Source organism: Narcine bancroftii, chromosome 5 (assembly GCF_036971445.1).
Source record: "Narcine bancroftii isolate sNarBan1 chromosome 5, sNarBan1.hap1, whole genome shotgun sequence".
Taxonomy (NCBI): Eukaryota; Metazoa; Chordata; class Chondrichthyes; order Torpediniformes; family Narcinidae; genus Narcine; species Narcine bancroftii.
In genome coordinates this window covers 4,347,722-4,374,638 of record NC_091473.1, presented here as the reverse complement: position 1 = coordinate 4,374,638, position 26,917 = coordinate 4,347,722, and the positions used below count along the sequence as shown (strand labels likewise).

At 44.0% G+C, this 26,917-nt stretch overlaps 1 protein-coding gene across 4 annotated transcripts in view; it reads right to left on the bottom strand.

Moving 5' to 3' along the window:
- Positions 1-26,917, bottom strand: part of uba1 (ubiquitin-like modifier activating enzyme 1) — a 381,394-nt gene that overhangs the window by 127,783 nt on the left and 226,694 nt on the right. For all 4 annotated transcript variants that reach the window (XM_069936574.1, XM_069936577.1, XM_069936576.1 and 1 more), the window contains one exon: positions 13,542-13,634. In XM_069936574.1, coding sequence (XP_069792675.1) covers positions 13,542-13,634 — 93 coding nt within the window. The remainder of the gene's footprint in view (positions 1-13,541; positions 13,635-26,917) is intronic.

The following is a 26,917-nucleotide window of genomic DNA, read 5'->3' as shown; positions in this document are numbered from 1 at the left end:
ACATATCGAATCTCCTCAGACACCTCACAAATTATAGCCGCTGGTGAAGCCTTCTTTGTGATTGCATCAATGTGGAGGCTCCAGGACAGATCCCCAGAGATATTTGCACCCAAGAATTTGAAGTTCTTGACCCACTCCACTATTGATGAGGAGTGGGTCATGTTCACCTGACTACAGAAATAGAAATCTTTCTTTCACAAACCATAAACCACAGAGAATGCTGAACGATTGAAGGAATGGCTTACATTAATCAATTGAAACTCTCTTATTTATGAAATGATATTTATTTGCATATATGAATACTCATCCTGTACACCATATATTTCAGCGTATAAGTTGACTGGCGTATATGTCAACTCAGTCTTCAGACTAATTTTAAGGGTTTTATGGTACATCTGGCGAACAAGTTGATCCCCATGTTTCAGGCTGTCCGGGCCTCCCAGGAAAAACTCAAAATTTTTAAAAACACCCCAGTCACAAGTAACAAAGCTGTAAATTAAGTAAAAAAAGTACCTCGGCCTACTATACAGCAACGGCGAGGGCCCATGGAGCTGGAGTGGCAACGTCGTGCTCCTGGCAGGAGCAGAAACTTCGGCCTACCAGACAGCAGTGGTGATGGCCCACGGAACTGGAGCACTGACATCATGTTCCAGGTGGGAGCAGGAACCTTGACCTACTAGGCAGGAGCGGCGACGGCCACCTCAATGTCCCGGTTATGGTGCTGCCCAGCGGTGGGGAGGTGCTTCCAGCATTGACGTATACACCGAATCCCATCAATCTGGTTTATTCGGTGAATTTAAGGTCTCAAAAGTAGATCTGGCGTATAAATCGACGCCCCCCCCCCCCTCAAACACCTTTTGAGAATTTTTTTAGGGTTTCACAACTCAACTTATACATTGAAATATACAGTATGTATTGCCTGTATGTGTGTTATGTCTGGTTGTGTGCCTGTGTGTTTTTGCACCAAGGACCAGAGAGAGTGCTGTTTCGTCGGGCTGTACTTGTACAATCAGATTACAATAGACTTGACAATTGCTCAATTACAGTTACTGACCTGTCAGAGCATGAAGTCATGGAAGGTGTTAAATGTACATTCTTACAAGGGAGCATATCATGAAAAGAGGGCAGGAGTGTACTGGAAATCCATGGTGTGACCAAAAAAGTGCCAGTAGCATATAATGTGGCCTTTGTTTAGTATGGAGAGCTGGAAGGGAGGGCAGAGATGTGGTGGTGGGGTGAATCAGCACTGTTTCAGTAGCTGAGACACAAGGAGATAAACTAAGAAGAGGAAATGTAAAGAGTGCCATTAAACAAGCAGTAAAATTCCAAGCACTTGAGACTGTGTGCATTATTGACATTGCCATGAAAAATACTCCCAATTAATAATAAATGCTTTTCTGAGCATTTAATGGTATTTTGAATAAGATAGCAGTAGAAGTGTATTATTGAATCGGACAATGAGAGCAACAAACTAGTTTTATTTGATAAGTGAAAGCAACTGCTGATGCTCTCCACAGTCTTGGTGCATTATAAAATTACAACATCCAGTTGGATTTTGGCAAGCTACTCCCCATCCCACAGACGAGCACGTTTGTCTGCTCGTGTGGCTATCAGCTCAGCTCACGAAGCCAATTCACTGGTGTGCTTTGCCTCCCATCCTGGGCTTAATCTTGGAGATGGAACGCTTGAGGATAATCCCCCCACTTAGTTTGTGGTTTCTGTCAATCCTCTCTGCTCAAGAGGCTCATTAGAGGTGAAAGAATTGAAGGAAATTTGCTCGGTCTCAATTAACTTGGGGAACAGTGAATCTTACATTGATGCAGATGTGCGAAAGAGTGTTTAAGCATGGACACAAATCCAACCTATTGTGGCGGCAAACTGGCCCACTTGTCACGCGTGGACAGCGGGGTAGCCGCGGCAAGGATGGCGTCACGGGACCGTCACTTTCAGTCCAAACCGGAAGGTGGCGTATACGCTTGCATCATTGGGACACAAGTGTCGGGATGTTAGGGGCAGGACCAAGATGGGGCTTAAAGCCTGCAGCGAGATTCAAATTAAAGCAGTTGTGATACTGGAGCTCACAGCCTGTTATCTCAGTCTCTTCACTGCGCTCACTCACAACATACTACACTACCATTTTAAAACAAAGACTGAATATTTATTATAGAGATTTCATATAGTCTCATATAGATTTCCTGTCAAGAGTGGCATGAGTCACTCCATATTTATATAGCACCCCTTCACAAGCTCAGGATATTCCAATGCAGAGTTCGCACTCACAGAAATGGCAGCAGAGTAGTTTGTGATTCAGCCTTGATCTCATTCACAGAACCTCCTATCTGTTCGTCTAACTAATGAATCCCCAGTCACTATAGCTCTCCTCTTCTCCCTCTCTTCCCTTCTAAGCTGAAGGGCCAGACTCTGTGCTAGGGACGTGAACACCATGACTTATTCCTGGCGGATTGCCTCCCCCCAACAGTGTCGTAAATGGTATACTTACCGTTGAGACAATGGCCATAGGGGAGCTCTGCACTGACTGCCTGTTCCCTTTCCTAACGGTCACCCACCTACCTGCCTCCTGACCTTTGAGGGGTGACCGTCTCCCTGAAGCTCCTCTCTATTACTGTCTCTGCCTCCCAAATGATCTGGAGTTCATCCAGCTCCAGTTCTCTAACTTGATCTTCCAGGAGCTGAAGCTGGATGCACCTCTTGCAGGTATAGTCATAAGGGACAATATGCTATATCAGATTTCCCACATGCTGCATTCGGAGCATTCCCCTGCCCAAGCTGCTGTCTCCGTTATCTATTCCTAGTTAAAATACAAAGGTCTTACCTGGGCTTACCATACTGGAAAAAAGCTTGTCCTCATCCTCTGTTCACCAAAGCTTCACGAACCAAAGCTTCAAAGTCCCACTCCTACACTGGACCACTCACACTGTCCACTCTGCTTGAGTTTCCCCTCTTTTTATTTGTTACTGACCCTTATCAGTATCACTCATTCCAATCAATCACTATTCTGTTTTAATGTTTAAATGACCTCCACTCTCTTTTTAAACTCACCTTCAAAAAGCCTGGTCCTGACACTCTCTGGTCGTCGAGTCTTCGCTCCACCTCTCACTGCAGCGGTGGCGACATTTACCAGTGCATTGTAAGGTAATAATGTTTGCAACAGCCATTTGACCTAACTGATTCACGAGCTCCACACCAACCTCCTTCTCTCTTTAATCAAATCTAGTCCTTTCACCATCATCTGTTCATCCAGTCTTCCCCTTAACACCATCTGTGTGGTCACCTCTTCTACCCATTGTTCAAACCTCATTCAGAATAATGAGGTTTATGCTGTTAGATTTCACAGTATTGAGCTGATATTTTTGCCCCAAGTACTTAGAGGGCCACCCACCATTAAACCTTCTTCATTTTTACAAAACAATTCCCATCCTATTACTTTAATACACAAAAGTGCTGGAGAAACTCAGCAGTCTTTATGGCAAAGATACATAACCAAACATTTGAAGTCAAGTTTATTCACATCTGATTGTACAAGTACAACCCGCAGAAACATTCTCCGGTCCTCAGTGCAAAACATGCAAACACACAACCAGACATAACACACACAGACAAACAATATGTATGCAGGACAAGTATGCAGATATACAAATATATAAATATTGTTTTATGAATATGAGAGTCTTGGCAGTTCCTTTGGTCATTCAGCGTTCTCACTGCCTGAGGGAAGAAGCTGTTCCTCAGCCTGGTGGTGCTAGCTCTGATATTCCTGCATCTCTTTCCCAACAGGAGCAACTGAAAGATGCTAGTTGCAGGGTAGAAGGGGTCCTCAATGATTTTGTGCACCCTTTTCAGACCACGATACTGGTAGATCATGTCAATGGAGGGTTGAGCAGGAGGCTCCAGTGATCCTCTCTGCCACTCTTATGGTCCTGTGGATTGACCTCCAATCCATTTATCTGTAGCAACCGTACCACTCAGGATGCTCTTAATAGAGCTCCTATAGAAGGTTGACATAATGGTGGCCAATAGCATTGCCCACTTCAGTCTTCTCAGGAAATGAAGTCGCTGTTGCGCCTTCCTGACAAATGAGGAGATGTTGATGTGTCCATGTTAGGTCACTAGTTAAGTGAACTCCAAGGAAGTTGGTGCTCTCCACTCTTTCTACTACAGAGTTGTTGATAATGTAATGGAGGGTGGTTGATCCTGGTCCTCCTGAATTCCACGATTGTTTCCTTAGTCTTATCCATGTTGAGACTCAGGTAGTTGCTCTTGCACCATTTCATGAGATTTTCCACCTCTTCTCTGCAGTGTGACTCATCGTTGATGCTGATGAGGCCAACGACTGTTGTGTCATCTGCAAACTTGATGACACTGTTAGAGCTGGATATGACAATTTATCATTTATCCCTCAAATGACCTAAATGAAACAGATCATGGTACTGCTGTTCGGAAAAGCTTGAAATCATATTTCCTGCACCATATTTCATTGGCTATGAAGCATCATGACTAAGAGAGTCCAATGTGAACAACTATAAAGATTATTCGTTGCTTGAATAGTTATCTGCTTCATTACCGGAATCAATTTAATGAAACTCCTTTGCACTGTCTCATAATGCAAGAAAAAGCTTTCCTTAATTAATTATGGAGACTAAAACAGCGCACATGTGGTTGCACCAATGACCTGTGAAGGTGCATTAAAATTTCTCTGTTCTAAATTGCCCTACCTGTTGCAAAAAAACAGCCTTCCTAATTTCTTGCAGAACCCGTATGCTATCTTTTGGCTTTCGCTGTACGAGGTCTACTAGATAATTGGACCCACAATAGTCTGTCATCTCATTTCCTTCTTGAGAATAATCTTTCCTTCCAAACTGGTAGTATCACATTTTGCCGAGTTAGAATTCATCCACCAATTCCTTGTACATTAGTTTTGCCTATCCACCCTCCCTTGGCAGGCGATTTGCAATTATTAACCCAGCTGTTTTTGCATTATCAGCAAAAGTGGCTCGAGTATATTCAGTCCTTCACCCATATCATTCAAACAGACTTTCAATAGTTGAGGCCCAGCTCTAATCCCTGGGCCATCTCACTAATTACAGGATGCCGATCACTCATCCTGGCGCCCCCCCAACCCCCCGCATTTTTTTTTGTTAGTTAGACACACTGTGGTAAAAACACAACGCTGGAAAAAACTCAGCAGGTCAAACAGTGTATTTTATATAGCAATGATAAAGATACATAACCAGCGTTTCGGGCCTTAACCTTTCATTAAGGTATGAATAAGGGGAGGGGCAGGGGGAGGAGAACAATCCCACAGGCAAAAGGTAACAGGTGGATAAGGGAGAGAGGGCATGGGAAAATGGAGGGGGGACAGCTCTTCTGAGTGGAGGGGAAGGGGTGGAGAGTTGGAGGAAAGGAGACAGGGATAGGGAAGGGAGGGAGAATGGGGAATGGTCTAGTATTGTAATTCCCAAAGTGGGCGCTGGTGTCCTCCATTGTGGGCAGTGGAAAGATCCAAGGGGGTGGTGAGGGAAAAGAGGGCATTCCAAACCTTCCGTCTTGTTATTATTCAGTCAGCTGCAAAATTTAATGAAGAAGCCAGTGCAGTAATTTTCTGGCCAGACTCGAGGTAGCTGTAGTGAGCAAAATAAACGGCAAAAGGCGTTCTCGCGAGAGCTGGTTTTGGTTGCCGTCACGTTGTATTGGCATCATCACCCCTCCCCCCAGCTCAGCACAACAAACACCCTCTCTCAGCACTGCCACTGACCCCCCTCTCAGTGCTGTCACTAACCCTTCTCTTAGCACCGCCACTTACTCCCCCTCTCAGTGCCACCAACTCTCCTCTTAGCACTGCCACTAACCCCCACTCAGTACCATTACTGACCCCCCCACCTGGCTCAGTGTCATCATAACCCCCCTTCCCCCACCCAGTGCCTTTGTATGGTGGGGGGTGGGTGCTTCGGATGTAGCCTGGAGGCCAAGGGGGCGGCGGACTGAAAAAGTTTGGGAACCACTGGCTAGCAGAAACCAGAGAAGTCGATGTCAATGCTGTCTAGGAGCAGAGGGGACCAGAGCAGATATGTGGGAAATGGAGTTGATGCGGGGAATGGGCCGAGTTAATGGTGGTAGAGGGGGTGCCACATTTTTGAAGGAGGATGTCTCGGGATGATCTGGAATGGAAGACCTCATCTTGGGAGCAGATCTGAGGAATTGACAGGAAGGAGTAGAATCCTTACAGGGGATTGAGTGGGAAGAAGTGGAGTTGAGGTAATTGTGGGAGTTGGTGCGTTTGTAGATGTCTGTCGAGAGTTTGTCACCCAAGATGAAGACAAAGAGATCAAGAAACGGGAGAGTGTCACTGGGGCAAGGAAGATTTTTATTATCAAAATTGTTATTAAAGATGTAAGTAAGTTTTTTTATTAAACCCATATTATTGCCCTTGAATTTTCATTCGTTTCCCCCAGATTCTATTACATTGGAGGTAATTTTCAATGATCAATTAACCTTCCCACCCATATGGCTTTGGGAGGAGAGGCTGGGGGAAATGCACGGTCACAGGGAGACTGTGCAACCTCCACACAGACAGTACCAGAGGTCAGGATTGAACCTTGGTCACTGGTACTGAGAGCCTCGACAAATTAATTCATCACAGTTTCCCATTCAGAAAACTGTGTTGCTCAAATAATTCACGATTTTCTAAATCTCTTGCTATTACTTCCAATAGAATGGATTCCATCATTCTCCTACTGGTAGATGTTAGGCTGAGTGGTCCACAATTTCCTTCTCCCTAGCTCCCTCTTTCCTTGAATCAGCCCTTATTAATGTCGTTGTGCACAAGCTTGGCCTGAGAGATAGTCTTAAGGAGCATCTCATTAACCCCACGTGACAGAAATTCCCTAAGAAGGGAATTTTATTAAATAAGAAAGCCTGCAGATGACAGGGTTGAGGGCTCAAGCCTGAAACATTAATTCCATTTTACTTCCAATGGATATTGTGTGACTTGCTGAGTTTCTTCAGCAGGCAAAGAGAATTTTATGAAGTAAAACACGAAAATCTGTAGATACTGGGTTGAAATAAAAAACACAAAATGGTGAAGAAACCCAGCTGGTGAAACAGTGTCCTTTATGTAGCAAATGTAAAAATAGATAACCGACATTTCGGGCTTGAACCCCATCAAAGAATGGAAAAATGTCAGCAGGCATCTGAACAAAAGAGTAGGGGTGAAGGCGTGCCTGAAAGGCAGGTGGTGATAGGTGGAGAAGGGAGGGAAGGGGAAGCAGCAATCAAGGGGAGGAGGGATGGCTAGGTGAAGGGAGGGGGGAGAACTGGACAGGAGAAGGGAAGGTGGAGGGGGAAGAGGAGAGCAGGTTAACAGACACCAGAAAAGCTGATGATAATGTCATCCAGCTGGAGAATGTCCAGACAGGGTGGTCTTGGAAGGATAGTACATGAGGCCATGGACAGACATGTGAGTATGGGAGAGTCACACAGAACTGAAATGGTTGGCCCCCGGGAGGTCTCTGTCGCTGTGGTGGATGCAGTGAAGGTGCTCAGCGATCTCCCAATCTGCCTTGGCTCCAACAACAAAGGCAACAGAACATGGGAGAGGTTCATTTGGGTTTGAGGAATTTGTGATGAGGAAGGAGTGAGACAAGGAGGGACTTTCAAACAGGGATTTCAAGCAGAGTGCATTTGGGATTGGGGTTAATGACTGAAGACAGCAGAAGATGAAATGAAAAGTCAAGAAAACATAGACACGATAGGGTTCTACATACATTGCAGCCTCCGTGATAAGGTAGACTTTTTGTTTCCCAGCGAGGTTCATTCGGAAAAGTTTCAGAATGAGCATTTACAGGATGATTGTAAATCTGGGCATACCCCCATCTGCCTGCCATTGTTTTTAATATTATTATAGACAATCTGCTGTTAAAATAGTATGGATGTTGAGTGCACTGGCACTGTGCCAATCTTGTTACATTGAACACTGGAAATTTGACGGTACTCAGAATGGGTTGACCAGTTTTTTTTTAATAAATCATTTTTTCCCCATCGGAGTTAGATTTTTTTTTGTTTTATGCATTAACTCTTTATTTAACTCTTAATATACGGAAATGTTGAATTACGGTCATTTGAAAGTACTTGATGGTTATATTCAAGGACAATGTAATTACTTTTTCCACATTTTATGTATATTATTCTTTTTTTGTGGAAATTTAATAAAAAGATTAAGAAAGAGGAAGGGAACTTCGACAGAGGGAAGGCTGGGATTGACTTCGCTGCCCATGGAGGCCTGGCACTGGGTTGCTACTGCACACATCAGTCTGCAACAGCCATTCCCCCATCCCAAGGACTCTGTTCCAAGTTTATGCCCCTCCAATGAAGCAGTCAAGCTTTAGTTTGTTTCATAGTTTCTCCTACTGATAATATATTTAAAAAAATTAAAAATATTAATGTTACGTGAGGTGAAAATAAAACAAGGCTTTTACTTAAATGTGCTGTGGCCCCCAGTGGAGATATAGGGCCCCTGTTGTGAATGGCTAGTCTGGAAGACCATGCATCCATTAATACACAGAGTTGTCGACATACTGGACTTCACTCTCATTTGGGGTGTCACAAGAATATATCGAACAGAGAACAGGGAAACCTACAGCACAGTACAGACTCTTCGGCCCACAGTGTAATAACGTATACTAACAACTGCCTGGAATTTCCCAACTGTGTAAACCTCCATTTCTTTCGGTTCCATGAACCTATCAAGGAGTGAAACAAAAATCTGCAGACAGTGATTGAAGTAAAAACACAATGCTGGAGAAACTCAGCACATGAAACTGGGTACTAATACAGCGAAGATAAAGGTGAACAACCAATGTTTCAGGCTTGAACCCTTCTTCAAGGTATGACCAATCTAATACCTATTATGGATAGGTAATACCAAGTATAGGCACCTATTCATGTACCCATTTAAAAGCCACTTAAGGGATCCTAGTGTACCTGCCTCCACCACCATTGGCAGCACTGCATGTGTCAAAAACCTACCTCTTACATTCCCCCCCACCCCCCCCTTACTCCCAAGCACAAGCACCTTAAACCTATGCCCCTTCATGTTACTGATTTCAGCCCGGGTTGGGGGGGGGGGGGGGGGAAACCTCTGATCTTCCTTATGATCATTGCCTTTCATCATCTTACACACCTCTATCAGGTCACCATTCATTCTCCGTTGCTCCAAGGTGAAAAGACCTATCCTCATAACGCATTCTCTCCAATCCAGGCAGCATCTGGAAAATCCTTTCAGTACTCTGAAAGAGCCACTTCCCAAATAGGGTCCCAGGAAAAAATAAATTAGGAAACCAGGCCCCCAATTGTCCCCCATAGTGTCTAGCATAACGCTTGTTACAGAGCCAGCGATCAGGACCGGGGTTTGAGTCCCGCGCTGTCTGTAAGGAGTTTGTACGTTCTCCCCGTGTCTGCGTGGGTTTTCCCCAGGGGGGCTCTGGTTTCCTCCCACCATTCAAAACATACCGGGGGTGTAGATTAATGGGGTGTAATTTAGCAACACGGGCTGAAAGAGCCTGTTCCCGTGCTGTATATATGTCTAAATCAAAAAATTTAAATAAAAAAATTTAGAAGTGCAAGGTGTGTTGTGACCAACAGCAGCTGCCTGCAGAGATTACAATCACTGCATCCCTGCTGATTGGAATCATGCGAAGTCATCTCAGTTTTCAGGACCTTTCTACATGACAGCAACTAAAATGTTTTTAAAAATTTTAAATTTAGACATACAGGGGGTTAGTGGTGGAGCTGGGGGGGCAGGGGTGGTTAGTGGCGGCGCTGAGAGGGGGGTTAGTGGCAGTGCTGAGAGGGGGGGTTTAGTGTCAGCACTGAGAGGGGTTTAGTGGCGGTCCTGAGAGCGGGAGAGTGACAGAGCTGAGAGGGGGGTAGTGGTGGCGCTGAGAAGGGGGGGGGGGTTAGTGGTGGCGCTGAGAGTGGGAGAGTGACAGAGTTGAGAGGGGGTTGGTGGCAGCACTGAGGGGGAAGTTAGTGACTGAACTGAGAGGGGGGAGAGTGACAGTGCTGAGAAGGGGGTAATGGTGATGCTGAGACAGGGTTAGTGTCGTCGCTGAGAGGGGGAGTGGTGGTAGAGCTGAGCATGGGGTAATGACGCCAATTCAACATGGCAGCCACCGAGACCAGCTCTCGTGAGAATCCCTTGTCACTGTTTATTTTGCCACTACTGCCACCCCGAGTCTGGCCAGAAAATTACTTTACTGGCTTATTCATTAAACTTTGTAGCAGAGCAAATAATAACAAGACTGAAGGTTTAGAACACCCCCTTTTCCCTCACTGTCCCCTTAGATCTTTCTACCGCCCACAGTGGAACGGCAGTGGCCACTTTGGGAACCACTTCTCTAAGGCGTTCCCAGTCACCAATGGTGTCAAACAGGGCTGTGTGCTTGCATCTACACTGTTCAGCATGATGTTTCCTGCCAGGACACTGATGCTGGAATCAGCCTCAAGTGCAGTGTGGATGGGAAGCTCTTCAACCTGAGTAGACTTCAAAGTGAAGGAGACTGTTCTGAGAGACGTCCTCTTTGTCGATGACTGTGCCCTGTGGTTTAGATGCAAGTCAGTATGGACAAATCCTCCAGGGCTTGTGTCAACTTTGACTCACCATCAACATTAAAAAGACTGAAGTCATGTACCAGCCTGCTCTTCATGCTCCGTACACAGAACCTTACTTCATAATCAAAGGGCAGAAACTACAGACAGTGGACCAGTTCACTTACCTTGGCAGCACCCTCTCCTGAGCATTGAATATTGATACAGAAGTTAACTGCAGAGGCAAGTTCTGCTTTCGGAAGCAGCCTTCCACTGTATGGGAACATTGAGGGAGGAATCAATCCATCAACAAAACTGAAGGACTACAGAGCCATGGTACTCACTACCCTCCTGCATGCCTGTGAAACGTAGACTCTGTATCGAAGGCTATTAAGGCAGCTCAACCATTTTCACATGACTTGTCTTCACAGAATATTAGGCATTAGATGGCAAGACATCTAGAGCAAGTCTACCATCAGTCCACACACTGCTGATGAGACAGTGGGCAGGTCATGACATCTGTATGCTGGATGAGCGCATACCTAAGCAGCTTCTTATTGGGGAACTCTCTGCTGGTAGATGCTCGCATGGCAGGCAGAAGAAACGTTACAAAGACACATTAAAGGTCTTCCTGAAGTCGCATGCCATAGTCATGACCACCGAGGAAATGCTGGCACAAAACTGCCTTACCTGGCAATTATCCACACGGGCTGTCAAACTTACAAAGCAAGGAGCACCGCTGAAGCCCAACATAAGTGCGACCTGTGCAAGTCCAAAGCCACCAGCGGTGTCTGCACATGTCTGCCCAACATGTGCCAGGACATTTCGTGCCTGAATTGGCTTGACTAGTCATCTTTGGGCACACCGTGACTAATGATGTTGAGGTCTTCATCCATGATGATGAACAAATGATAGCAGGTAGTACAAGAATATAAACAAAAGTGCAGAGGAGAATGTTCAAGAGAAAAGTACAGTTAAACAGTGGAAGATGCCATCTTTTATGAATGAGAGGATCATTCAAGAGTCTGATGATAGCAGGAAAAAACCTGCCCTTATGCTTAACAGGATGCTTAATAGGAGGGAGGAGAGAACAGAGTGTGGCTGGGGGGGATGGGTCTTTTACTATGTTGACTTCATTCCCCAAGGTAGCAGAAAGTGTAGATGAGTCAACAGAAGGAAGATTGGCTTATGTGATAGCCTGATCTATACTGGCATCTCCCTTCAATTTCTGGAGGTCACAGGAAGAACAATTTCCATTACTAGCTATAATGTATCTTGTAGCCAACAGGATACTTCTAAATTTTTTAAAATCAGAATTTAGTCATACTGCACAGTAACACGTTATTTCAGCCCACGAGTCCATGCCGCCCAATTATTACACGTCTTGAATGGTGGGTGGAAACCGGAGCCCCCGGGCAAAACCCACACAGACACAGGGAGAACGTGCAAATTCCTTATAGACAGCGTGGGATTCCAACCCCGGTCCTGATCACTTGCGCTGTAAAGGCATTGCGCTAACCGCTATGCCAACCATGGTACATCTATAGAAATTGGGAATGAACACTGAGAACATGCCAAAATTACCTTTGGCTTCTGAGGAAAGAAATTCAAAATACAGTAAAACCCCCTGTATCAGGCACCTATGAGGATTGGTAGATACTAGATAAGTGTATTTTCCATTTGCTTGAGATTTGCTCTTATCAATGCCTAACTAATACACCTGCATGAAGAGAAAACAGTTTAAAAGACAAACATACTATACAGGTTGTCCTTAACTTATGACCGTAATTGGGACGGAAGGATTGGTCAAAACTCAGATTGGTCCTAAGTCAGATTCGCATGTCTTAACGAGGTATTAAATCAGTTTTTAAAAAAATGAATGTTTAATAAAGAATCACAGTACATGTACAGTAATTATTTTTTATTAAAAATTTTGGTCATATGTGTGGGTGGACATAACTCACACAGGTCGTAAGTTGAGGACTCTCTGTATTGTATTTACACTGAACAAACTTCACTTGCATTTTAGTTTATTTTCAGTCACATTCTTTTAAAGCATTTAACTGTCGCTGCATCTGCAGGTTCCTCCCCCTCCACGGAGCCCCGGAATGACAAACAATAACATTATAGATAATTAACCCCCCCTCCCCCCAGGTTTACAGATTAAGTCTCTGACTGGGGTGACTCTTACTAAGCAGGGATAAGGAGACGCTTTACGAGAGTCACCCCAAGCGCGGGCTGCATCAACCAGGTCTTCATCCTGGGTGACACCATTTTATTCAAACACAATTTTATTCAAACAGCTGCTACAAGCAAGGCCCAATCAAGGCTCTCTGCTGGCTGAATATTTGCTCCCATCTTCACCAAAGGTTTATGTGTTACTTCAGGGAATATTCACAATATAAACTTGATTATTTTCTTTACCTATTATTTCATTCTTACACATTTTAATTTTTAAAATATATTTCCGTTGTTTTTTTTTTGTTGCTGCTTGCTTGCTTTGCGGATACCAGGGGCTTTACTGTGACGTGGAACTGCATTCTCCCATGAACTTCCCCCAGGGTTAATAAGTGATGGCAGCTTAAATGCAGCTCCAATTCTTCCCTGCGAGTATCCTGTATATAATTGTTGGCATCGATCTTGTTCTACAGATGTTACAGTGACAGCCTATGGTTACAGGTAGGGTGCAAGCTGCAGACCAACATTCAATCTGCCCTGCTGACTGGCCCTCCACAGTGATTGATTGATTGCTTCCTGGTGTGACTAATCCCGCGACTGTTAATTTGGGTCTCAGAGATTCAGTTCATTCAGCGAATGTGAAACAAAAACCAACGTGCCTTGCGGTTTGCGCCCCCTCCTCCAACAGGTGGAGGATCATGATCCCCAGCGTGCCTGTGCCTGCTATCTCTAGGTGCTTTCACCAGGTGCATGCTGCTTACCTTGTGGCGGTTGGCTGGTGGAATGCCATAATTCTCTGCCCTCAGGTTGGAGGCAGCGACAATGAAATCCATGTGGAAGTTCGTGTCATCATCCTGCAGTGAAAAAACAATAAATTTTGTGTAAACACAAATTAAACTTTTTATCCATGTCATTTCCTTCTCACTAAATTATTCTCACAGCATGAACATAAGGACATTAAATAGCAACAGGAGATGGCCATTTGGCCCTTTGACTTTTTACTGGCATTTAAATTAAAAAAATTCTAGACATACAGCTTGGTAACAGGCCATTTCGGCCCACGAGCCCGTGCCGCCCAATTTACACCCAATTCAACTACACCCCCAGTAGATTTTGAACGGTGGGAGGAAATCGGAGCTCCTGGAGAAAACACACACAGACACGGGGAGAGTGTACAAACTCCTTACAGATGGTGCGGGAATCGAACCCCAGTCCAGTCCCGATCGCTGGCCCTGTAAAGGCATTGCACTAACCGCTATGCCAACCGTGCCAGCCTGTCAAGACCTCACTTCCATTTTCCTTTACTATCTCCTCATCCTTTGATTTCCTGAATGTCCACAAATTTTTTGATCTCTGCTTTGAATGAGCATGATAACTGAGCCTTCCCAACCCTCCTGGCTAGGCCAGTCCAAAGGTTTACCACCGTCTGATGGGAGAAATACTTTTTAATCTCAATCCTAAATGGCCTACTTCTTATTCTCAAACAGTGTCTTAAACAGCTCAGCGAGGAAAAATACCCTGCAAGTATCTGGTCTGCAGAGGTCCAAAATCTTGGCAAGCTTTTAATGAGATCTCCTCTCCTTCCTTCAAGTTCTGAGGAATACAGTCCCACTCTGCTCAATCTCCCCTTCTGTGGCAAACCCCCTGTGGCAAACCAGATGAGTGAACCATCTCTACACTCCCTCCGTGGCATTTATAGATAAGAAGGTCAAAACTCTGTACAATTTTACAAATGCAATGTCACCAAGGATCCATACAGTTGCAATAAGACTTATTTAATTCCTCTTGTAATGAAGATTATTTTCCCTAATCACTTGGTGCACCGACATGTAGGCCCTCAGTGATCTTTGTATAATCACACCCAGATTCCACCGAAGATCAATGCAATCCAATTTAACAAATGCCTTTCACTCCTTTGTGTGTAATTGTGTGAACGATGACCGCATTATATTCTTCGCCCATACTTTGGCCAACTCACTCAGATCGCCCATAATCTCTTGAAGCTTCCTTACAATCTCTACTGCTACTTCTTTCAGGACCCAAGGGTGCAAATCCATCTGCTTTCTCTTTCTCTTAATGAGTCGGATCGTATTTTCCGCTCTCTCATCCACAAGACCAATGCCAGAATTTGTACAAATTTGGAAACTAATTATCAGAGGGCCCACCTTTTTGCAAAGCTCTGGGATGTGAATCATTGGTTCTTTGGGATATATCAGTTTCCATAATTTCCAACTTGACTTTTTTTTACTCATATTTACAGCAGTGGTTTTAAAACTTTTTCTTTCCACTCACATCCCACCTTAAGTAATCCCTATGCCATCAGTGCTCTGTGATGAGTCAGGGATTGCTTAAGGTGGGATGTGAGTGGGAAGGAAAGGTGAGAACCACTGCTCTTAACCCAATTGTTACTGAAAGATTTTGCTTGAGAAAAATTGTCATTGGCCCATTTTCTTTGGAGTAATGAAACCATGCACATAACAAGTCAATTGGGTACAATTAAAACAGTGGTTTTCAAACATTTTTGACTACGTGGCCCTCACCAAAGTACAGCAGCAGGACCCTAGGACAGCCGTCTCTGGCCTCAGGATGGAAGACGTCCCCATTGGCCCAGGTAATCTGACACTGCTATGCGACGTTTCTACTGGCAGCCCAAGCCCCATTGTTCTGGATACATGGAGGCGCCAGGTTTTCGACACCATCCACAACCTGATACATCCCACAATCCAAGCAACAGTCAAGGTGGTGTCTAGCAGGTTTGTCTGGCACGGCTTCCATAAGCAGGTCAGCCAGTGGGCCAAATCCTGCATGAACTGCCAGTCCTCCAAAGCACAGGTTCAAATGAGAGCGCCCACAAAGGCCTTTGAACTAGTGCGGCATAGGTTCGGCCATGTATATATTGACATAGTGGGGGTATTACCAATTTTCCATGGGGCGAGATACCTCTTGACCATGGTTTACCACTCCATGAGGTGATCTGAGTCATTGTGCTGGCTGACCACCACAGAAACCTGTGTCAAGGCACTCATCGACACGTGCTGTCCAGATATTGGGGGGGGGGTCCCAGAACACTTAACCTTGGACATGAGGGCACAATTTACCTCTGGGGAGTGCTGGATAACTTCCTGGGGACACAGCTCCACCACACCATGGTGTACCACCTTCAAACCAATATGTTTGTGGAGTGGTTTCACGGGCACCTCAAGGCAGTCTTGATGGCCTGGCTCAAGGGTTTCAACTGGGAGGATGAACTGACTTGGGTCCTGGGGATTCGTACCACGCTGAAGAAGGATTTCAAAGCCTCAGCAGTGGAGATGATCTATGGCATACCCCTAATCATTCTGGGAGAGTTCCTGGACCTCAACAATCACCTGGAAGACCCCATGGTGACCTTCGAGAACCTGTGGTGAAAACTGGGGTCCCTGGTCCCACGGCATCACCCACCACATGGCCAACCCAAACATAACATCCCAGGGACTTAAAGACTTGTCAGCACGTGTTAGTAAGAAGGGGCTCACACCGGCCACCCTTGTAATGACCCTACAAGAGGCCCTACAATGTCATCAGGGATAACAGCCCCACATTTGAACTCAACATCAGTGGTAGGGAGGAGACTTTTACTGTGATGAGCCAGAATCCACTCCTCCCCTGCAACGCAGGAGCAGACTGCCCAAGGCAACAGACAATGGCCCGATCGCCAGTTCTGGGGAGAGTGGGGGGGGGTCTTGTGTACCAGCCCGCACATGGAGACATGGAGCTGCCCACAAAATGGCCGACGAACGCAGCAATTGCGCAGACCTGGGGGTGACCCTGGCCGTCTTCCTAGGTGACCTCCTGCACGATGGGAGTTGGGAAACTATGGCAGGAGTGCCAGCCAATCTCAGGTCGGCGCTCTGATGATGCAGAGCTCTGATGTCAGTGCATAGGGCTCACATAAGTGCGACTGCCAGAGCAATAAACCATTTTCAATTCCAAGGCTTTGGAGTGCATGTCGTTCTTCTCCACACTCACATAGCATGAATGCTACATTGGTGACTGGCAGATGGACCCAAAGATGACGGATCAAGCAGAGCCAATGACCATCCACGTGGTCTCACTCAGGCTCCAAACGTTTTGGGGGTCGCAGCCAAACGTGTAGTTCAAGCAGGCTGAGGCCCAGTTCCAGCTTCGACACATTGTCACCGACGACACCCGTTACTTCTACATTGTGAGCGCCTTGATCGAGGCACAGCAGCAAAGGTCATAGATTTCCCTCGACAGTCTCTGGAACAAGGCCCTCAAAGAGCTGTTAACCCGCACTTTCGGGCTCTCCCGGCGCGAGCGTGCTGCCCGATTGCTGCACATGGACAAACTGGGGGGACAGGGCTCCGTCTGCCCTAATGAGAGAGATGCTCACTTTGACCGAAGGTCACAAACCTTGCCTGCTCTTTGAGCAGATCTTTCTGGAGCAGCTGCCCGAGGATATCCAACTCTTGCTCACGAATGCTACAACATAACTTATTTCGTTCAGGACGTCAAATTTTATAATTATAATAATTAAACAATTAAATCATAACTCATATTATGTCCAAAATCAACAGTGATTACAAAAATTATACAAATAATACATGTAAAGTTCCCTTACATATTTTATACTTCTCTGATGTGATCATGGTTTGCTCTGTCACATGATCCGTCATCTGAAGTTAAACTCCCTCTTTACTGATTAGCCTTAATGATTTCCGTTTTTTTTAATATAAATTGTACATTTTAAATTTAAATATGGATTAAACTTTTATATAAATTGTACATTTTAAATTTAAATATGGATTAAACTTTTATATAAATTGTACATTTTAAATTTAAATATGGATTAAACTTTTGTGCGATCACTTCACTGTTCTCACAAAGATGAATGATTGGTTAATGCTGTGAGGAAGTTTTCCCCAAATTTAGTACTTCTTCCTTTGTGATAGTACAGATCTATCACCAATGTACATAGTGTATATAGTTACTGTATCTAGACTGTGCTTACAGCGATTGGCTGAGAGCTAAGCCACACCTATTGTTTGGGCCTTAAAGGGTTGTGTCCCTAGCCAGGTTGGATCATTCCGGACTGGTCGGCCACCTGTGAAGAGCTCCGGTCTTTTGCTAATAAAAGCCTTGGTTTGGATCAACAAGTCTTTGGTTCTTTCGACGAGCTCTACATCCTTTTAGACACATTCTCTTCCAGGAGCAGGTTCCTCTCCAATCTTTCTCTCTTTTTGAAAAGCATATTGCCTTTGCAGGGAACTTCTTGTATTGTGGACAAGAGGTGGGTGTTTAGACAGGGGATTGTAAACCACAGCACACAAGCATAAAACTATTCTCCAGTTAAAGTCATGGGGTGTCCAGTGTTTAATGGTGTTGCATTAACAATCCCGACACTTTAAACTGAAATCACATCATGGTAAATTATGAAAACAAATTCACTAAACATGGTGTTCTGTGTAAACAGAAGACATCTTTGGCAATAGTTCAGACGTGCAAATTTTCTTACTTCAAGAGCATTTGCAGTTCCACACAATGTGCTGATTTCTTAATATCCTCAGATCACAAGCATTGTCCATCAGCAACAATTAATTTCCAAAGTTATCAGTGCAGGAACAATTGGTTCTTTCGTCTGGTCCAAGCAGGATTCCTGGTGAGAATTCCCAAGACCACTGAACAGTGGGATGAAATCAGCATTGCAAGTTCCCCAGTGGTCAGTAGATTTTTAGCAGTACATCAAGGTACAAGGACTGCCTAAAGAAATCTCTTGGTGCCTGCCACATTGACCACCGCCAGTGGGCTGCTAACGCCTCAAACCGTGCATCTTGGCGCCTCACAGTTTGGCGGGCAGCAGCCTCCTTTGAAGAAGACCGCAGAGCCCACCTCACTGACAAAAGGCAAAGGAGGAAAAACCCAACACCCAACCCCAACCCACCAATTTTCCCTTGCAACCGCTGCAATCGTGTCTGCCTGTCCCGCATCGGACTGGTCAGCCACAAACGAGCCTGCAGCTGACGTGGACTTTTTACCCCCTCCATAAATCTTCGTCCGCGAAGCCAAGCCAAAGAAGAAAGATAGTGCAAGGATGGTGCAACAGCTAAGGAGAGTTGTTGTCCCACAGACCCAGCAACTTGGGTTTAATCAGAAGTAAAACACCAAAAGTCTGCAGACACTGTGGTTGAAGTAAAAACCCAATACTGGAGAAACCCAACAGTATCCTTTATATAGCAAAGATAAAGGTACATAGCCAAAGTTTCGGGCTTGAGCCCTTCATCCAGGTTTGGAAATTTGTCTGCAGGCACCCAAACAAATAGATGGGGGTGGGGGTGGGGGAAGGAGCATTGACCCACAGACAAGAAGAGTGAGTTTATTCCCACATCTTAACCATGTATGGGTTTGGTAGATTAATTTTTTGCTGTAAATTGCCTCCAGTGAGTAGTTGAGTGATACCGTTGGTTTGTCGATGTACACAGCGAAGGGTAAATTGATGGGAACGAGGAAGAAATAAAATGGGATGAGTTAAGTATTAATACCTCAAAAAGCGGAAGTAGATTAGAAAGACTGGCGGAGCACTGAAATTTTTCTTTTCTTTTTCTTGTTACCATTTTTTTGTTTGTCACTTTAATTGCTTTAGTTGTTTAATTTTCAAAGTTTTGGGGGGAGGGAAGGAAATTGTAAGTAGGCTGGCATAGTGTTTGTATCTGAGAAGTGAATGAAAGAAAGTGTAAATACATTAAAAAGATTTTTTGTTCCAGATGTGATACTATGTTTTGGAAATACTGAAAATCAGAATTTTCAAAAAAAATATTTAGAACAGCTTGGTTTGGGTCTATGCTGCGAGAACACAATAAAACATTTAACTCCCTTAAACTGAAACAATTAATCATTGCAAAATAAAACAGCGGATGTTCTCTATAAAATAATGAATGCAATTCATTTGAAGAATTTATTTATCATGCATTTCCTATCTCTTATTTAATTGTTAATGGGTTTACTTTGAGGACTTACAAATTAAAAAGTTTACCATCTACTTCCTCAGGCGTTTGCGGAGGAGCTAGTGGAGTTGTTCAAGTGAACCGGTACGGACTTGAAGGGCCGACATGGCCTGTTTCCGTGCTGTAAACGGTTATATGGTTAATAGAAATGGCTGTTTGATGATCAGTACAGACCAGATGGGCTGAATAGTTTTAGTGCCAGATGAGAACAAGGAGATTGGGAACAGTGCTAAATCTGTGGATAGCTACACCATTAACTTTCTTTTACTTTGTTTCCTTACTAATTTGCTGATAATGTCAAGAGCATTTTATTTAAATGGGCACTCTTTACTCAGATGATATTGAGACAAGGCTAGAATCAGGCCCTTTACTACATCCCAACAAGAAAGCTCTTCATTTCCTTGAGCAAATTCGAAACTGGTTTAAATCCAGTACCGAATCTATACCATTGTTCTCCCCCAGTGCAAATTGGATTGACTTATAATTTTAACAAAAAACGTTTGCAGCTTCTGCAACCTTTAACCTTAAAACATCTATTTAACCTCTGGAGCAAAATGAAAGAGTTTAACGGCCTCTGTGGGTCAATTGTGATGTCACAGATTGATTTATTACCCTTTCAATAAGAAAATAAATCTATCAGGTTAGTGACAGCTGTAAGCAGTCATAGTTTTTATTTTTACAATAACTCTCAATATTCCTCCACCACCTCTTCTATTTAAATGCAATCTTTTCACTTACAAGGCTTTTAAGTTTCATTTTAGTCAGACTGATGCATCTTTGGAGTTAGATACTACCAAACGTACTTGGAAACCAATAATCTTGTCTGTAAGTTATGGAACAAGAATGTAATATATACAAGGAGCGGTAGGGTATTCAGACCCTCAATACTGACCAGTCATTCAACAAGATCATGATCAAACTTCCACATCAAAAACTACTTCTCTGTCCCAACTCCTTATAATTCCTTTACTATCTAAAAATCTATCAATCCTTTTTGAATACAATCAATGACAGTTTCCGCGACCCTTTGGAATAGAGAACTTCAAAGATTCATCACCCTCTGATTGAAGGGATTTAGAACTGTAGAACATTACGGCACATAAACAAGCCCCTTCGGCCCCTCTGGTCTATGCTGAACCATTTTTTTGACCTGCAGCTAGTCCAAGTACCTGACCAAATTCTTCTTAAATGTTAAAATTGAGCCCACATTGACCACTTCAGCAGGCAGCTCATGTTCCCCCTAAACTTTTCCCTTTCACCCTTAACCCTTGTCCTCTGGTTTGTACCTCACCTATCCTCAGTGGTAGATACCCTACTGGTATCTACATTCATTCTGTCTATCCCCCTTATAATTTTAAATACCTCTATCAAATCTCCCCTCATTCTTTTATATTCCAGGGAATAAACCTGTTTAACCTTTCCCTGTAACTCAGTTCCTAACATCCAGGCAACATCCTAATAAATCTTCTCTGCACTCCTTCTAACATTGATATCTTTCCTGTAGTTAGGTGACCAAAACTGGACATAATACTCCAAATTTGGCATCACCAATGTCTTGTACAACTTCACCATAACATCCCAACTCCTATATGCAATACTTTGATTTATGAAGGCCAATATGCCAAAACCTCTCTTTAAAACCCTGTCCACCTGTGACACCACTTTCAGGGAATTATGTATATTCCCAGAACCCTCTGTTCTACTGCACTCCTCAGTGCCCTACCATTTACCGTGTACGTCCTTTGGTTTTTCCTTCCAACACCTCACACTTGTCTGCATTAAATTCCATCTTCCATTTTTCAGCCCGTTTTGCCAGTTGGTGCAGATCCCTCTACAAGCTTTGAAAACCTTCTTCACTGTCCACAATACTTGTAATCTTGGTGTCATCTGCAAACTTGCTGATCCAATTTACCACATTATCATCCAGATCATTGATATAGATGAAAAGCAATAATGGTCCCAGCACCGATCCCTGAAGCACACCACTAATCACAGTACTCCAGTCTAAGAAACAATCATCCACCACTACTCTCTGGCTTCTCTCATCCAGCCATTATCTAATCCAGCTCACTACTTTGCCATGAATACTGAGCGTTTGAACCTTTATGACGAACTTCCCATGTGGGACCTTGTCAAAGGCCTTACTAAAGTCTATGTAGACAACATCCACAACCTTTCCTTCATCAATTTTCCTGGTAACCTCCCCGAAAAACTCTATAAGATTGGTTAAACAAAACATACCATGCACAAGCCATGTTGACTATTCCTAATCACTTTCTGGCTATCCAAATAATTGTATATCTGTTCTCTTAAAACATCTTCCAATAATTTACCTACTGCTGACGTCAGGCTCACTGGCCTATAATTTCCAGGGTTACTTCTGGAGCCTTTTTTAAATGACGTGAGCTACCCTCCAATCCTGTACTACACCTGTGGCTAAGGACATTTTAAATATTTCTGCCAGAGCCCCTGCTATTTTTACATGTCTCCCTCAAGATCCAAGGGAATATCTTATAACCATATAACCACTTACAGCACAGAACAGGCCAGTTTGGCCCTACTAGTCCATGCCGTAACAAATCCCCACCCTCCTAGTCCCACTGACCAGCACCCGGTCCATACCCCTCCAGTCCTCTCCTCTCCATGTAACTATCCAGTCTTTCCTTAAATGTAACCAATGATCCCGCCTCAACCACGTCTGCCGGAAGCTCATTCCACATCCCCACCACTCTTTGCGTAAAGAAATTTCCCCTCATGTTCCCCTTATAATTTTCCCCCTTCAATCTTAAACCATGCCCTCTAGTTTGAATCTCCCCCACTCTTAATTGAAAAAGCCTATCCACATTTACTCTGTCTGTCCCTTTTAAAATTTTAAACACCTCTATCAAGTCCCCCCTCAATCTTCTACGCTCCAGAGTAAAAAGCCCCAGTCTGCATAACCTTTCCCTGTAACTCAAACCTTAAAATCCTGTCAACATTCTCTGAACTCTCTCTATTTTGTTTATATCTTTCCTATAATTTGGTGACCAAAACTGTACACAGTACTCCAAATTTGGCCTCACCAATGCCTTGTACAATTTCATCATAACCTCCCTACTCTTGAATTCAATACTTCGATTTATGAAGGCCAACATTTCAAATGCCTTCTTCACCACACCATCTACCAGAGTATCAGCCTTGAGGGTACTATTTACCACAACTCCTAAATCCCTTTGTTGCTCTGCACATCTCAATAGCCTACTATTTAATGCATATGACCTATTTAGATTTGCCTTTCCAAAATGTAACACCTCACACTTATCTGTATTAAATTCCATCAGCCATTTCTCAGCCCACACCTCCACCCTTCCTAAATCACCTTTTAATCTACAGTAATCTTCCTCACTGTCCACAACACCACCAATCTTTGTATCATCCGCAAACTTGCTTATCCAATTCTTCACCCCTACTTCCAGATCGTTAATATATATAACAAACAATAGTGGACCGAGGACCGATCCCTGAGGAACTCCACTAGTCACCGGCCTCCAATTGGACAAACAATTTTCTACCACTACTCTCTGACACCTCCCATCCAACCATTGCTGAATCCATTTCACTACCTCCTCATTTATACCTAATGCCTCCACTTTTTTCCTAACCTCCTGTGGGGAACTTTGTCAAAAGCTTTACTAAAGTCTAAATAGACAACATCCACAGCTTTCCTTTCATCAACCTTTTTTGTAACCCCCTCGAAAAACTCAATCAGGTTTGTCAAGCATGATCTACCCCTGACAAAACCATGCTGATTACTCCCTATCAATCCCTGTACCTCCAAATATTTGTAAATACCATCCCTCAGAACATTTTCCATCAACTTGCCCACCACAGACGTCAGACTCACGGGCCTATAATTCCCAGGTTTACATTTGGACCCTTTCTTAAACAGCGGAACCACATGTGCAACCCTCCAATCCTTTGGCACTACTCCCGTGGCCAGTGACATCCTAAATATCTCTGTTAATGGCCCCACTATCTATCCACAAGCCTCCCTGAGTGTCCTTGGGAATATTTTGTCCGGTCCCGGAGATTTATCCACCTTTATCTTTTTCAACACAGCCATCACTACCTCCTCGGTTATCCTTATATGCTTCATGACCTCCCCACTATTTTTCTTTACTTCAACTGGTTCAATAATTTTTTTCCCTAGTGAATACCAAGACAAATATCTTGTCAGGGCCTGGAGATTTATCCACCCTTATTTGCTTTAAGACAGCAAGCACTTCCTCCTCTTTAATCTGTGGAGGTTCCATGATCTCACTGCTTGTTTTCCTTACTTCTTACGACTCTGTGCCTGTTTCCTGAGTGAATACTGCTGAAATAAAAACATTTAAGATCTCCCCCATCTCTTTTGGCTCCATACAAAGATGACCAATTTGATTAAGGGGACCAAGTTTGTCCCTTACTATCCTTTTTCCCTTAATATACCTGGAGAAACCTTTAGGATTTTCCTTCACATTGTCTGCCAAAGCAACCTCATGTTTTCTTTTAGACTTCCTGATTTCTTTCTTGAGTATTTTTGTACATTTTTAAATACTCGTCAGGTACCTCATTTGCTTCATGTTGCCTATACCTGCTTTACACTTCTCTCTTCTTCTGAACTAGATCCCCAATACCCCTTGAAAACCAAGGTTCCCTATGCCTGCTAACCTTGCCTTTAATCTTGACAGGAACATACAATATTCTGTACTCTCAAAATTTCACCTTTGAAGGTCCCCCCACTTACCTTGCACATTCTTGCCTGAAAACAACATCCCAATCCACACATTCTAGATCCTTTCTCATTTCCTCAAAATTGGCCTTTCTCCAATTTAGAATCTTAACCTGAGGCCCAGATCTATCCTTTTCCATAACTGACTTGAAATGATCATGGCATTATGATCACTGGAACCCTAATGTTCCCCTACACATACTTCTGTCACCTGTCCTGTCTCACTGCCTAATAGGAGATCCAGCATCACACTCTCTCTCATTGGTACCTCTCTCATTGATCTTGAAAATTGAACACATTTGACAAACTCCAAGCCATCCAGCCCTTATACAGTTTGGGAGTCCCAGTCAATATGTGGAAAATTAAAATCCCTTATTATCACAACTTTATGTTTCTTGCAGCCGTCTGCTATCTACAGATTTGCTCCTCCAGTTCTCTTTGTCTATTGGGTGGTCTATAATATAACCTCATACCTTTCCCGTATCTCAGCTCCATCCATATAGCCTCAGTAGACAAGTCCTCTGGTCTGTCTTGCCTGAGCACAGCTGTGATATTTTCCCTAATGAGTAACTCCACTCACTCTTTCATCCCCAGTTTTATCATGTCTGAAGCAACAGAAGCACAGATTATTGAGCTGCCAGTCCTGCTCCTCCTGCAACTACGATTCACTAATGGCCACAGTATCATAATTTTACATGCCAATCTATGCCCTGAGCTCATCTGCCTTTCCTACAATACTCCTTGCATTGAAATAGATGCACCCGAGAACATTTCCACCACGTACAACCCATTAACTTCTAACATTACATTCAATTTTCACATCATCTTTTCCCTCCTCCACTCCTCTATCTGCTCTGGCACTCTGGTTCCCACCCCACTGAAAATCTAGTTTAAACCCACGGAGCAGTACTAGCAAACCTTCCTGCAAGTCCCCCTCTAGTTCAGATGCAAACTGTTCTGTCGGAACAGATTCCACCTTCCCTGGAAGAGAGTCCAATGATCCAGAAACCTGAAGCCCTCCCTCTAATACCATTCTTTAGCTACATTAAGCTGCATTATCCTCCTATTTCTTACCTCACTAGAACGTGGGATGGGTAGTAATCCTGAGATAACAACCCTGAAGGCTCTTCCTAACTCCTTGAACTCTCCTTGCAGTACCTCCTCACCCTTCCTACACATGTCATTGGTCCCTACATGGACCACAAAATCTGGCTGCTTACCCTCCCTCCTGAGAATGCCGTGAACTTGGTCTGAGATACCTTGGACCCTGGCACCAGGGAGGCAACATAATCATCTGGGATACTTGATCTCTTCCACAGAACCTCTATTTGTCCCCCTAATTATGGAATCCCTACAGTTCGCCACTTCTCCTTCCTTCCCTTCTTAGACACAGGACCAGACTCTGTGCCAGAGACCAGATCTTTCAGCTTTGTGTCCCATCTTTCTGACACTCCTCTTCAGTCTCATCTCAGACTTACTTACGTCCTCCCCAGATGCATTTGTAAAGTCCCCTGTGAGGATACTGGTTGAGGTGCCACCTGTGCAACTTGTAATGCCCAGAAAATAATCCCAGAGCCTCAGAAACCTAAATGCTGAGTAACTTAGCAGGAGTTGGGTAATCAACAGCAAGAGTCTGGGATGCTCTGCCGGTGTAGAGGAGGAGATGGATGCAAATGTCGCAATCAGAAAATTTCTGGCCTGCCTCCTGAAAGAAAAGAATTTGCATAACTCTGGGAGAGGAAAAAGCAGGACTAGGTGGATTGTATAGCAGCTAGTGTACTCTACCTTTTAATTTAAAAAAATTTAGACATACAGCATGGTAACAAGCCATTTCGGCCCACGAACCCATCCTGCCCAATTTATATCCAATTAAACTCAACCTTTTTCTTTCCACTCATAAACCACTTTAAGTATTCCCCATGTTCTATTTGCTGAGAGTTTGCAAATGGAATTGAACATTGGGCAATCTTTAACAAATTGCACCTCTTGTGTAGTCAGATAGGTCATTAATGATGCATCTGAAGGTGGTTCAGCTGCCAGGAATCCTACAGTGAGGCCTTGAGGCTAGGATGACGACCTCCAACAACAACTATTTTCTTTTGTGCTTGGTAAATCACTTCAGTGATTTGGAGCGGCACGATTAGCATAGCGGTCCACGCAGTGCCATTACAGCACCAGCGATCAGGACTGGTGTTTAAATCCTGCGCTGTCTATAAGGAGCTTGTACATTTTCCCCATGTCTGAGTGGGTTTTCTCCTGGGCTCAGGTTTCCTCCCACTGTTCAAAACGTACTGGGGATTGTAGGTCAGTGCTTCTCAACCATTTTTTTCCACTGGCATACCACCTTATATCACAAGTGCTCTGTGATTAGTAAGGGATTGCTTAA